We start from the raw sequence: 14,429 nt of genomic DNA on the forward strand, positions 1-14,429 counted from the left end.
TAATTTTCTGAGATTTGCCAAGGGCTTGTGGATAACAAATAGGGCTTACAGGATAAAAAAAAAAAAAAGAGGCCTCTGTCTGCAGAAATGCAGCAGAAAAAGAGCAGGGGGAAATTCATGTGAAACTATGCATCGTGTGAAACTGTGGGGGTAGATAAAGTAGTGAAAGGAGACACCAAGTATGTGTCCACTACAGGGTGACTGCTCTCTGTCATGGCCTTAAGAAACAAGGAGGTGGAAAGAAAAAGGGCAAACACATTTTTCATTTCTGAGAATAGCAGGAGGAATGGGGAGGCAAGATATAGGAGACAAGACAACTTCATATATCAATGGTAATGGGATAGTGTGTATGCATTCAATGATCAGGGTTAGGTCAAAGGGTCCTAAATGTATTGTGTGACTTAGAGTAAAAATGTAACAGGTTGAAGGAGCGCCTCTCAGATCTGCAGGATGCTTTGCGCTGTGCACAACTCCCCATGCGCATGGGTAAATAAAGATATTTGTTTATATTTGTTAAAGCTGTAGGGAGCTCAGTTCTCACACTCATGTAGGCATCAACCTGATAATGAAGACACAATGCGAGCATTATATTTAGGCCAGGTCATTTAATCGAATGAAATTTTCAGCTGATACAGGCGACATCAAGCCTTAGTGTTCTCCTGAATGTAAAAGTAATAGAAAAAAAATACTCTATTTGCATAGCTCTGTCTCACTCTTGCACCCACACGCACACACTTGCACACAAATTCCTAAACCGCACCAGACATGCAGAGAAGACCGAAACAAGCGAAGGAACAAACAGTAGGCCAAAAACGAGTGAAGGAATGGAGGTTTCAGACCTGACAGCTGGAGGGTGACTGAATGATTTTAAGGCTGAAATCACAGAAGGTGGGCTGACATTTAAAAGTGAAACAGTGGTAGGTGTTGAATGTAAATAAAGGAAATAAAACCCTATTATTTTTCACTTTTAAAAACAGCGGCAGCTCTGAGTAAGAACCTTTCTTCCATCACAGTGTATCACAGTTAATTACAAATAACTCGGTGCTCCTGTCAAGGCAGTTTGGACAAACTGAGTAGAAAATAAGAAAATAAAAGTCTGTAAAGTCAAAAGAGTTTTTAATCTAGACAAAGTGGAGCTAGGCACTTGTTTGTTCTCTCACACAGGAGTGCCTTTATACCCTTTGATGAGAAAGGAGGTTAAAAATTCATTCATTTCCATCGTAGTCCTCAAATTACATGATTTTTTTCTAAATCCTACATACTCTTTATTTCTTCTTACACTCAATTGGCACTTCATAGACGAGACGTCCTTTAACTCTATCATCTAAGTCCACAAAAATCTCTGTCAGCCCATTTCCCCCTCCACACTTTAAACATACAAACCCATCTGCAGCTACTCTACCACCCACAAATTTACTATCAGTCCCCATTTCCCCAACTATCTGACCCTTTGCCTTATACCCTCGCGCTATAAAGCACGTCATAGCTCGTCGTGAGCAGCAGCCTCATCGGCTTTAAGTTTGAACTCTGCCTCTGTGATCTTTCCGTCACCGTCGCGGTCCTGGTTGGAGAACATGTTGTCAATGATGCGGTAAGGATCAAAGCCGGGAGCCAGGCGACCTTTACCCTCGGTCACTTGCCGCATGATGTAGTCAGTGAACTGTGCAAACAAAAAGGGGATGGTAAATTAACAGTGACGGTTAAGAGAAAATCTTGATAAGAGCAGCTTTATGACATACCTCAGAGGGCTCCACCTCTTTGTCGCTGTTTTTGTCCATCTCAGAGAAGAGGTCTGGAGACACCTCGTCGTTCCAGATGAACATGTAGCCTTCGGGAAGTCCTTCCTCCATGTCAACCAGCTCGATGTCAAACACCAGCACGGCACTGCCTGGAACCTCACCAGCTGGACGCACAAATAAAAGCTCAATAAATCACCGTGACTCATTCCAGACATCAGCTGAAAAGAGAGAACTATCTCTACTGCTCACTGGGTGCTTTAACCTCAAGTTATAAAATTATAAAATGGAGTTTACAGTCATTGTTTGCTCAATGAACTATTTGATAAATGTGGAAATATGGTTATCCTTTTAGTTAAATGAAGAGAACTGATGCTACTCTCATGTTAAATCCATCCATCCTCCCTTCTACTCTCCTCCTGCTTATCTGGGCAGGCCTGGCAGTACCAGAAAGACCCTCGTGTGTCGCCTTTCTGTGGACCCACCACCCACAGGATGAGCTATAGGGGTTCAGTGCATTTCCCAAATCTGCTGATAAGTGGATTTTCATCCCTGACCAGGCTAGACAGCAAAACTAAGTAAATACTTACAATAATTTTATTTTATGACTGGAAACTGAAAGAAACCTTTCATGTGTTGCACCACTAGAAAGGTGCACGCAGTAAAAATGTGTTTCATTTTAAATGAAATGAAACACACACATTCTGAGTGTGTGTGTGTGTGAGTGAGTGTGCGGGCGTGTGTGCGTGACTCACTGACTCCCCTCTCCCCATAGCCCAGATGAGGAGGAATAACAAGGTGTCTTCTCTCTCCCACACACATGTCTATGAGTCCATCCTCCATCCCCGGGACCACCTGGTTTGCTCCCAGGACTATGTTGTATGTCTTCCCATAATTATACCTGAAACAGATGAACATATAAAACAGCTGCATATTAGTCGCCGTGCTAAAGGAAGCATGTCCATCATTTCTGTGTATACACATGAGATCTGTTTTTCTTATTTATTCTTGTTTAAGAATAAGTAAAACTTTCAACTTGTAATGTATATTTTCTTAATTTCAGCCAGAAGATAACGGTGTGGGTTTGAATCCACAGCATTAAGAAGACTTTTGCAAATTATAACCTGCTGCTAGGATGACTCACAATTGTGGATTCAAACAACCATTAAACAGTGAGGAGACATGACCCTGCAGACCATTAATCACAATTATTCAACTCATTGCTGGGGATCGTTACTATATAAAGAGCTCGCAGACCAGCAAGCTGGACATTGGGGAAACTGTTACAGAGTCATGTTTACCATCAATAATCTTGTAGGCTACATATTATAGCTACATTATGAAGCTTTTGTGCATATAACTACGTGCTTATTGGTTGACATCTGGTGGATGCCTCCGCTTTTTATTCACTGATTCTGCACTTTTGTAGAATTTCAATAAATTGTTTTCAGTGAGTTCTGCTCTCCTCTAATGGCCTTTTTTTATGTTTTACTTTTGAACAGAATTATAAAAACTGAATTGACAGTTGCTTAAAAATGAGTTGAATCTCACCTCCAATTTTTAACCGAGCAACAGCTTTACTAACCTGCTATCAACCCACTACATGTCACCTCTGTCAAAGTTCCAATCATGCTATCTATTGCTACCCTCTTAATTACAAGAAAATTTTAAATTATGTTAAACCGTTGCTCGACTTACGTCTGTATGAGATCAGTTGATTATGATGTACTTGCAAGAAGACTGCTGTTGAAAACCCTGAAACGGGGCTGAGTCGGAGCTAATAAAGATAAGATTGTATGCCTTGGCATGACGGCACATGCATGGAAAATTCCACAATTTTGAAAAGCTAATTGTGTAACTTAGGATGTGACTCCAGCTATAACGGCATCCGTGAGCTGTAAGCTTTAGTCTTACTTTGTACCCTCTGACTTCTTGCTGCAAGTAAAACTTGAGAGACTCTGTGATCACTGCTTAAAGTTTTTAAGTCAAATTTTTTAAATTGTCTGAATGTTGATGATGCTCTGGTCCTGATTTCACAGCTATAACACGCTTTACCTGATCTCTTAAGAATTATTAACCGGTTCTCTAATATATCAGGATGTAGAGGATGTAGAGAAAATTGGGAAAAATCTGAAGCACTTCCTCTTCCCCAAAACCTTGTTCCAGGCGGGGGATTTCAGCTGGCCTCAGACATGGTTCACTGTGTGTCGTCCCTCCCCCCACTAAGCTCTCTACCCCCCCCCCCCCCCCCCCATTCTTTCGCTCCTGCAGGTGGTCTGGAAGAAGGTGGCCTTGCTATTAAATTTTAACTCCCACCTTCACGCTGACGCCTCCATTTAGCTCAATCCCAACTCTGCACTAATAATTCTCAGTTTCTCTGTTAGCTTTTTTTTTTTTTGCTCTCCCAGAAGAGTCCAACAGAGCTTTACTTACGTGGAGTCGATGGATGTGCCGTCTATCAGAGAGGCATTGTAGTGGTATTTAACAAAGTCTCCCTTCTTAGTTTGCCTGTCACACTCATCTGGCTTGAAAGTGACGGTGATCTCAGTGATGTCCGAGGGGTTGTGGAAGTCGATGATGTGGACGTCGAACACCAACACTGCTGAGCCTGGGATCTTTGTGCCTGAGAGAGAGAGAGAGAGAGAGAGATGTGGAAAGGGGAAAAAAGGAGTTGAATCTACCTGTGATTTCAGTCAAAACAAGAATCCAGAATTTCTTTTTAATTTATAAAATCTTGAGTGGAAAGCGTGCACATTCGTACAGAGACGTTCTCAAAAACAAACGTTTATGTCCCGTCGCTACAGCAGACCTTCTGTTTTCTCTACCACAAGAAAAACGCATGATGACAAGCACTTCTGATCTCATGGCTCATGACTCTTATGATCTTTCTCTCACGAGCCAATACGAATGTGAGCATTACACATACGCACCTGTGCCCTCCTCTCCGTAACCGAGATGCGGGGGGATGGTGATGGTGCGTCTCTCCCCAATGCAGACTCCGATCAGGCCCTCATCCATGCCGGCGATCACGTAGCCTCGACCCACGTATGTGTCGTAGGTACGATTACGAGAGTAGCTGAGGAAAAGAAAATATTAGGAAAATAATTTTGAAGGTGAAAACAGTTTGTTTTTTTACCCTCATATAATAAAGTTAGTCATAGCTTAAGCTTGAGTTTCAGATGCACGCCGATATGGAGGAGGTAAAAACACCGTAACACATTGCAGATGTCAGTTTTCCTTTATAGATACAGGGTAATGAATAAAGAGATAAACATACACAAAAAACATCTATCTAGCAGATAATCAAACCAGGGACTTCATTTCCTCCTTTGTAATATGCCCCCTACCCAGTCTGCTGTGGGATCACACCAGTGTCATCCTAATTTTGTAAGTTTTGTATATGATATGTGTGTAAATGTGATTGTTCTCTGTACGTTATAAACTGCAGGTATAAACTGTTTCTCTGGAGTCTCTGCTTCTCTTCTCTGTGGAAGCCTGAAACAAAAATCTAGTTTTTGTCGTCCATAACTCAAAATTTCATGTTATTATCTAAAAGTTTTGACGTAATAGCTCAATATTTCAAGTCATTTTTTCATGAGTTTGAGTTAGTAAGTTGAAGTTTTGAGATATGAATGGCAAAAATGTGTTTGTTTGTTTTTTCAGTGGCAGAAATAAGCTTCCATACTCTTCTACTCTTTCACAGAAGCTCCACGAGCAGACAGAAGATGTGGATCTAAAGTGAAGAAGGCGAAGGTAAGGGCATGGGAGGAGGAGGTGGAGGGCCTGAGTGTGTGGTAACCATTGTGATTTTACTACTGATGAGTTGGCGGTCTCTTCTGGCAAAATTTTCCCTCTACCATTTCAGAGTGCTCCGTCTATCTCACCAGTTTTATTTTCCCTTGTTTGATCCCTCTAAAACAGGCAGCGGTAGAGGACACAGCCTCAGCCTTTACCTGTCTCCACATGCCCACTCTTTCTCTCTCTTTCCCATTAGATAATGGGATAGAAATATTTCATGCTCTCTCACATATACACACCTCTCTCTTCTTGTAAACATAGCTTCACATCCTGTGTCTCCCAAGATATATGCATTTTCTCACACAAACACACTGATTTCTGAACAACGGCCCAGGTTTTTTTCATTTCCACACACACACTCATGACATGACAGTGTATCTGCTTGCAGCTGATGCAGTAACATTCACAGCTGAAAATCCACAGCGGCTTCCTCTGGTCTGCTTCCTGGTCTGTGATGCCCCTCTGACATCATTCAACATGGATGCTTAGGAGCAGCCCACTTCCTCTTTGCTTCCACTGACTTCAACAGAACAAAAGTCAGAGCATTCATCAAAGACTGTAACTTCTCCGCCTTGTGCTCCTGCAAATATCCCACCAAGATCTCTCTGTGCTATGATTAGCTCTGCCAGAGATATATTTTTAGTAACTTAGTTACTAAAGTTTAGAGGGATAAACAACAGTCTGTGCCCTAACTTCCCAGAGTTTGGGCACAGAAGTTTTGTTCTCGTTCCAAACAATCAGTCATATGGGACAGAGCGATGTGCTGATATGAGTTTGGCACGCCTTCAGACATACGCACCGTAGCCTTGTTTTGCTCTCTTAGTTCAGACAGACACACACAGGCAACAATGCACACTTCTCTCGCTAACGCATAAGACAGATAACAGATAACACTTAATCTGATATGTTTTGTGATAGTCTTTAGAAATGTGATGCGTTATTATCACGATTCCTCTTTAATCCCTGCTATCCATGTTTACATTTTGTACTGGTTATAGTCTAAAAAGCTTGGAAAGAAAGCCACTGGACTTCTTTAAGTTTCTTGAAGACGTTTCACCTCTCATCCGAGAAACTTCTTCATTTGCAAAACAAACCGGTAGAGAGTCCCAGGTATTTAAACCCTAGCGGGGGTTGTCCCTTAAAGGAGTTGTTGACCCATTAATCATGAGCCAAGGTGTGAAAACGGCATGGCTCAATAACAGGAGAGGTTTTGTGTGAAACCATTGTGAAGCCTTGCCTTGCACCATCCTGTGACTCATTGAGATGCAAGATGTGAGTGGAGATTGAGGCACCAGCATTGTAGGTGGCAGACAGTCGGGTGCCCTAAGCTCCTGAGACTACATGACCAGGATGACTACGAATCTACACACGTCAGGTTACAGTGTTAAATTCTGTGTATAAATAGGTTTTATACTCTATTATTGTGGTTATCGGGTCGCCTTGACATTTGCAGCAGACATAGGAGGTTGTTTTGGAAAGATAATTTTTGTTTTATGTTTATGATTAGCCGTTGAGGAGGAATCATGATTGATGTGTTTTGAATACGGTGATGTCTTCAAGACTGAACCAGAAAGTGTATAAAAGCAGATCATTATACCGCTATAGGCCACATTATACCTTTGATTAAAGATTGTGAAATCATTATATTGTTTTAGGTTGCATTACTCTCCAGATCTACAAGAAGGTGAGAAAACATTCGATTTTTTAGACTGTTTTATGATGCATTACACTGCTGAGTTATAAGAAATGCTGTTTGTGTAGAATCATGACCTTCCTTTTCTGATTACAAAGAGAACAGAACATACTGGGTAGAGGTTTTCTGCCCCATCTAAGCAGGAAGAGATAAAACAGGAAGCCAAGGCCGTCACTTAGGCGCCGTAAGATAGAAATAATGTGAAGGTTTATGCTTCATGACCCTGGAGGGGGGAGGGGAAGAAGCTATGTGTAACTGTCACACACTTCAAGACACCCTCCTGTGGAAAGTGTTGTATGGAATAAAGAGAATGTTGATTGAGCATTAAACACTCAGTGTTGTTCTTCCTTCAAGCCAAAGATCAAAGAATTGGGGGTAACAGCAACTAGTTATTTAACTGATCTCCTTGACCTGTGTAACCCCAAGAGAGCACTAAGATCTTCTAGCCAACTGCTAGACTCTGGAATAATCTCCCAGTTGATGTCCGTACATCCGAATCTATTCAATTGTTTAAATTGTGCCTAAAAACGTACCTGTGTAATTTAGCCTTTGAAGCAAATTAGTTTGACTTTCTTGCACTACATACCATGTTATTGTAATTGTTCAATTTGTCCCTTGTTTCTCCCCACATTGCGGTACTATTGTGAAGCTCTATGACGTACACTGGTCTTTTAAATGTGCTAAAGAAATAAATTTGATTTGATTTAATTAAAACTCGTAGTTTTTGAGTTTTGCAGATTTTAATTTTTTAAAATATATTTTTGATTCACGTAGACCTAACGGGGACGATATTTCAGCACACTGTATATGCAAATATGGTTATGCTGAAAATAGACAGTCTTGGGTCTTGAGTCTAAGAGAGGCAGATGTTACAGTCCTTATTAACTCACAATTCGGATGACTGAATTCAGGAGTGACTCATTACCCACTTATTGGTTTCCTGCATTTAGGGTGTAAATGTAATTCCTACACACAAATAAATACTAAACAAGCTAAAAAAAAAATGCTGCTGCATCTAAAATCAACTCTCCCTTGTTTTGAAAGAAGCTCCTAAAGGGAATGTTCTCATTCAACATCTGCAAAACCTCCAAGAACTGCAGAGCCTCTCTCTGAAGATGCTGAATGTTTATGTGCATTACCTTAGACTGAAGGTAAATGAACAATACCAGATTTACTGGCTTTATTGTGACGGACACAGTGTGCTAGCTGCTAGCTGTGTGGAATAAGGATAAAGACACTTAGCTGTGAGACTACCCAGACGTTAAAATCCAACGTCAGCTCATTTGGTGACGATGCATTCAATATCACACCTGTTACAATAAATACGTCTGCTTAAAGCGCAACAGCAGGAAACGATCTTACCCTCAAAACCACTGGGCGTGAGCTGCAACCAACAACTGGTTTAATAGCGTGCATTTGTTTGTGCATTTGTTCGTTTACCTTGAATAACTCTGCGTCACATGACGCAGATACCAAAGAAATGCACACAGTGCAAATCAGATATGAGTGCAAATGTGTTTCTTTTTTCCTTTTTTCTTGCATTCACTGGCAATATTTTGTGGTACACGTCATTCAGAACCGTGTTATTTCTTTGTGGCACAGATTCAACAAGCTGTTGGGCGCATGTACTTGACCTGATAGATGAAATGATGATGATAAATGATGAAATTATCTTATTACATATGACATCTTTCTTCAGAAAACTAAGCTACACCTTTCTTGCATTTTGTTTTGATTTTTCAAATCAAATTAGTTTCTGGCTGTATCTCTTATTTGTGTCCTTTGTGGTTCTAAATTTAGCATACAAGCAATGCCGCTCTAAATCAGGCTTTTTCAAATCCACAAGAAACACCATAAGAAGAGAGATTTTAAACTTAAAACAGTTACACTATTATGTGACACAGATGTGCAGGAAGTTTCTACTTGAAGTTTAAGTTTCGATTCCTCTTTGTGTCTCCAGAGAAATGCTGCCACCGTGAGGCAACTTGAGAAACAGCGGGCAATAAACGGTTTTTATTTAGGAACCACGAGAACACGTTTCCCTCTATGATGAATACATACCTAGAATCGAAAAATGTCCCATCCAGAAGGCTGCCGTTGTAGTGGTAACGCACAAAGTCTCCAGAAACGGTCTTCCTCGTGCAGGACTCGGGCACCACTTGGTTAGTCACTGTGATCCCGTCTCTGGGATTGTGGAGGTCCAAGAGGACAACATCAAACACCAGGGAAGCCTGTCCTGGGATGTCACTGCCTGAGGAGAGAAGAAGATGACGAAGAAGCTAAACTCTTTATTTTTCTGGGCTCAGGTTGCTATTCCCAAACTTTCAGCAAATCAGATCACGATAATGTGATGTGAACATGAGAGCACGGGAGCCTTCTTAATAATAATGTTTGTGCTTGTTAATGATAGAGTGTGAGTAAGTGGGGTTTCTTACCCTTAAACACAACCAGTTTCAGTTGAACTTGTTAATAACTCACATACACAAAGGTGTTGTGAATCATTCCATCTTAATTTCCTCCAGCAGGTAGTCACATAACCGTGCTACACAATGGATGAAGGATAAACTTCCTATTACTTATTTTACCTGCATGCAGCTGTTTTTCTTCAGTTTATAGTGTTTTATTTATTAATGCAATTTCCACTACCTTTAAACAGTGTCAGTCTCACTTTTACTGTCTACTTTTCTGTCTTTTTATCACTCTTGTAAAGCGGTAAAAAGTATAAATACAAATGCTTAGTTACTGTACTTAAGTTGAATTTTTCAGGTATCTGTACTTTAGTTATGAAGTTATTTTTCTGGCTGCTTTGTACTTTTACTCCATACGTTTTCACACAAATATATTTGTGTATACTTACATTTTCAAAACAGGCTCATTACCTTTAGTTAAAGACATTTGAGGGGAGTTATTATTATTTTATATCACAGCGGGCCTTCAAAGCGTTAATTCGACATGAGCCTAAACAGTAATACACGAAAACTAATCCTAACGGTGTATCAATCGCCGGGGTTATTGCACATAAAGGGATGAAAGAGGCAAAACGATATAATTTATACATAATTTATACCACCAGTGGGTTAAAGTTGTTTTTTTGTTTGTTTTTGTTTGTTTGTTTTGAACAAGTGTGACTGTTCACAAGTTTTTTCATGGTACGTCAGCATCTTACTAGCCCTACAGAAGAGGACGGAGGACAAAGGGAGTAACGTTTTTTTAAATGTCAGCTCTTTTCACATCTAACATTTATATCCACAAAGTTTGTCAGACTAGCTAAACATATACAATTTCTAGTCCCATTTAATAATGTAATTTTGTTAAATTAATATTTTATTATATTAATATACCACAAGGTTCAGTTAACTTTGGAGAAAAGTCCTCTAAAAAAATAACTTGTTACATAATTACTTTGAGTACATTTCTGAGCCTGTACTTTTTTACTTTTACTTGAGTATAGAAGTTAAATCAGTACTTGAACTTTGACCAGAGTACTTATAAACACTAGTACTTCTACTTAAGTACCTAATATCTGTACTTTTGCCACCTCTGCACTCTCTTATACTATAAGGTCATTGTGTGGCACGTTTACTTAAAATGTCTTGTTTATTGTAGATCTATCTAAACTCAGCCTAGTGTGATTAACAGGATACATATTGGATGGTATTAGTGCAGCTGCTTCTTTTCACCTAAATTCTAGTGTTTGTAGTAAAACTTGAAGAAACTGGAAATCCATCCATCTATTTTCTTGACTGCTTATCCCAGCTGTCGTAGAGCAGGAGACGGGGTACGCCATAGACAGGTCGTCAGTCTGACAGAAGACTTTAAGGAACTAATCACATCAAAACTCACCATCTCCATTCTCTCCATATCCAAGCGATGGGGGCATAGTGATAATACGCCTCTCTCCAACACACATTCCCAGAAGACCCTGATCCATACCGGCGATCAGCCAGCCGATCCCGACGTAAGTGTCATAGGTCCTCATGCGGGTGTGGCTGCAGCAGAGAGTGGCGAAAACAGGCTGTAAGTGTGCAGGTGGATTGATGCATGAATGACAGCTTGTACGAGACAAACCTGGAATCAAAGAGGGTCCCGTCCAGCAGGGTGCCGTTATAGTGGTAGCGGACGTAGTCAGACACTTCCACCTTTCTAGAGCAGATGGAGGGCGTGTGGTAAGTGTTTGTCTGGACGCCATCCTCGGGGTTCCACACATCGAGGAGCAGGACGTCAAAGTGGAGGATGGAGTCAGGAGGGATGATGTTACCTGTGGAGGAGAGGACGGCAGGTGATTCTTAAACTCTGCAGTGGGATATCTGGATTAAATAAACAATCGATTCTGGTTTTTCTGATGAGCTTTTACAGGAAATCCTGATATTGTTCAGTTTTAAGTGTTTTAACCTTCATTTTGATTTGATTTCTTTACTGTAGCTGAAATTTTTAGTTAAGTTAAACCGGACATTCACATCGTGGATGCATAGCCAACAAATCTGCAGCAGCTTTGTGACGTTATCATGTCAATATGGACCAAAGTCTCTCGGAAATGTTTCCAGCACATTGTTGAATTTATGCCTGAAAACATTTAGGCAGCTCTGGCGCCACAAGATGGTCCAACCTAGTACTAGCAAGGTGTACCTAATAAATTGACTGGTGGTGAGTGTATATAATATGTGTGTAAATGTGATTGTTCTCTGTACGTTATAAACTGCAGGTATAAACTGTTTCTCTGGAGTCTCTGCTTCTCTTCTCTGTGGAAGCCTGAAACAAAAATCTAGTTTTTGTCATCCATAACTCAAAATTTCATGTTATTATCTAAAAGTTTTGACGTAATAGCTCAATATTTCAAGTCATTTTTTCATGAGTTTGAGTTAGTAAGTTGAAGTTTTGAGATATGAATGGCAAAAATGTGTTTGTTTGTTTTTTCAGTGGCAGAAATAAGCTTCCATACTCTTCTACTCCTTCACAGAAGCTCCACGAGCAGACAGAAGATGTGGATCTAAAGTGAAGAAGGCGAAGGTAAGGGCATGGGAGGAGGAGGTGGAGGGCCTGAGTGTGTGGTAACCATTGTGATTTTACTACTGATGAGTTGGCAGTCTCTTCTGGCAAAATTTTCCCTCTACCATTTCAGAGCGCTCCGTCTATCTCACCAGTTTTATTTTCCCTTGTTTGATCCCTCTAAAACAGGCGGCGGTAGAGGACACAGCCTCAGCCTTTACCTGTCTCCACATGCCCACTCTTTCTCTCTCTTTCACATTAGATAATGGGATAGAAATATTTCATGCTCTCTCACATATACACACCTCTCTCTTCTTGTAAACATAGCTTCACAAACACACTGATTTCTGAACAATGGCCCAGGTTTTTTTCATTTCCACACACACACTCATGACATGACAGTGTATCTGCTTGCAGCTGATGCAGTAACATTCACAGCTGAAAATCCACAGCGGCTTCCTCTGGTCTGCTTCCTGGTCTGTGATGCCCCTCTGACATCATTCAACATGGATGCTTAGGAGCAGCCCACTTCCTCTTTGCTTCCACTGACTTCAACAGAACAAAAGTCAGAGCATTCATCAAAGACTGTAACTTCTCCGCCTTGTGCTCCTGCAAATATCCCACCAAGATCTCTCTGTGCTATGATTAGCTCTGCCAGAGATATATTTTTAGTAACTACAGAGGGATAAACACCAGTCTGTGCCCTAACTTCCCAGAGTTTGGGCACAGAAGTTTTGTTCTCGTTCCAAACAATCAGTCATATGGGACAGAGCGATGTGCTGATATGAGTTTGGCACGCGTTCAGACATACGCACCGTAGCCTTGTTTTCCATAGGCGAGTTGAGGTGGGATCTTCACCAGTCTTCTCTCATTGACACACATTCCCACGAGAGCTTTGTCCATCCCTTCAATCAACTGCTTCTTGCCAACAAAGACATTGTACGTGCTGCCACGGTCATAACTAAAACATGAACAAAAACAGACTGTCAGGGAATTATCTATGAGGATGTTGCTGTGTAACATGAATCGTTTTATTCCCTGGCTTTAATCACATTTCCTTTGAGGCAATGACTTCAGGTTTTTAAAGTGACTGCCTTTCTTTTTCATATTTCAACATCTTAACAGCCTTTTATTTCTAAAGATTTAACACAAAGACTCTTATGCAAAAATGTAAGTGTATTTCTCACTAAAACTGGGCCACGGTGTTATCTTAATCTGCAGAGTCCATCATAGTTTATGCTGTAATCCATTGTGCAGTAAATCAAATGTGACAGTGTATGTGGGGCTTTGGGTGTCTGCCCAGCTGACCACTGTGCAAGATATTTTCACTGTCAGTGGTTTGCAAAGTGGAGTTTGGGGGACTTTAAAGGTCGTGGAAGAAGCCTCTGCATAAAACAAAAACTAGTTTAACTGTTAAATTATCTCTCAGATCGGGGTCCTGTGTAATCCCTGTTACCGTCTGTTTTCCAGACGACACAAAAACAGTTTTGGACCCTGAGATTAAGCACCAGAGCTCAGGCTGTCTGGTTGCCTGCGTGGCTCACAGGGGCGAACCACTAAACGCGCACTTTTACGCGTCGCGCACGCTGCTCGGACCGTGCAGCCGGTCTTCTAAACGCAAAGGTGCTAAAGTGAGAGGGAAATAATGCAAATGTGAGACAATCACCTGGAGTCGAACTTGTTGCCGTCTGGAAACGTGCCGATGTAGTGATACCTGACAAAATCTCCCACTTTGACCGCGCGCACACACTGCTCTGGCACGGAGGTTTTCTCAATGAGGATGTCGTCTAACGGTACCGGAGGAGCGTTGCAGGCGGCGAACGTCACCAGAACCGAGAGATACAACACCCCCTGCGCGCACTTGATCATTGTGACCGAGGAGAAAGCTTTGAGACGATGGAGGTAACTGTGGGTACGGCCTGCCTGTGTGCCCGCTGACTCCCTGTCCCCCGGTGCTTTGATTTCCTCTACTCCGATTTGGACACAAGTCCTGCCTCTGGTTCCAGCATAGGACTGATCACGTGTCAAGCCGGAGAAAAAGCCGCACCACATCCGGTTTGAATATTACAAGTAAAATTTTGACTATTCGTCTAAATGTGACGCATTGTTAATAAAACCCAAATACAAGAAGTTGAAAAGTGTGGTCCAATATTTCTGTGCCACACAAGCAAAAAACACACAATATTAGATTAGAAAATTAGACTCTTATTTTGACA

General features: G+C 41.2%; 1 protein-coding gene and 1 long non-coding RNA gene across 2 annotated transcripts; one reads left to right on the top strand and one right to left on the bottom strand.

The window, feature by feature from the left end:
- Positions 1-524: 524 nt before the first annotated feature.
- fkbp9 (FKBP prolyl isomerase 9) lies at positions 525-14,231 on the bottom strand. The gene is made up of 10 exons (XM_085149612.1): positions 13,880-14,231; positions 13,029-13,174; positions 11,296-11,485; positions 11,071-11,216; positions 9,289-9,478; positions 4,667-4,812; positions 4,170-4,359; positions 2,492-2,637; positions 1,740-1,903; positions 525-1,660 (listed from the first exon to the last, which is right to left on the bottom strand). The coding sequence occupies exons 1-10, from the start codon at positions 14,080-14,082 to the stop codon at positions 1,481-1,483; spliced, it is 1,701 nt and encodes a 566-aa protein (XP_085005738.1). The 5' UTR covers positions 14,083-14,231; the 3' UTR covers positions 525-1,480.
- On the top strand, positions 4,808-7,165 carry LOC146493334 (uncharacterized). The gene is made up of 2 exons (XR_014872108.1): positions 4,808-5,123; positions 6,339-7,165. It is a non-coding gene; the product is annotated as an uncharacterized LOC146493334 (long non-coding RNA).
- Positions 14,232-14,429: the final 198 nt, after the last annotated feature.

This window comes from Neolamprologus multifasciatus, chromosome 22, assembly GCF_963576455.1.
Source record: "Neolamprologus multifasciatus chromosome 22, fNeoMul1.2, whole genome shotgun sequence".
Lineage (NCBI taxonomy): Eukaryota > Metazoa > Chordata > Actinopteri > Cichliformes > Cichlidae > Neolamprologus > Neolamprologus multifasciatus.

Coding starts and splice junctions, on each gene's coding strand:
- fkbp9 (XM_085149612.1), bottom strand. CDS start 14,082: ATGATCAAGTGCGCGCAGGGGGTGTTGTATCTCTCGGTTCTGGTGACG. Junction 2,638..4,169: donor GGCACATCCATCGACTCCAC/GTAAGTAAAGCT, acceptor CATCTGTTTCAG/GTATAATTATGGGAAGACAT. Junction 1,904..2,491: donor CTATGGGGAGAGGGGAGTCA/GTGAGTCACGCA, acceptor TTGTGCGTCCAG/CTGGTGAGGTTCCAGGCAGT.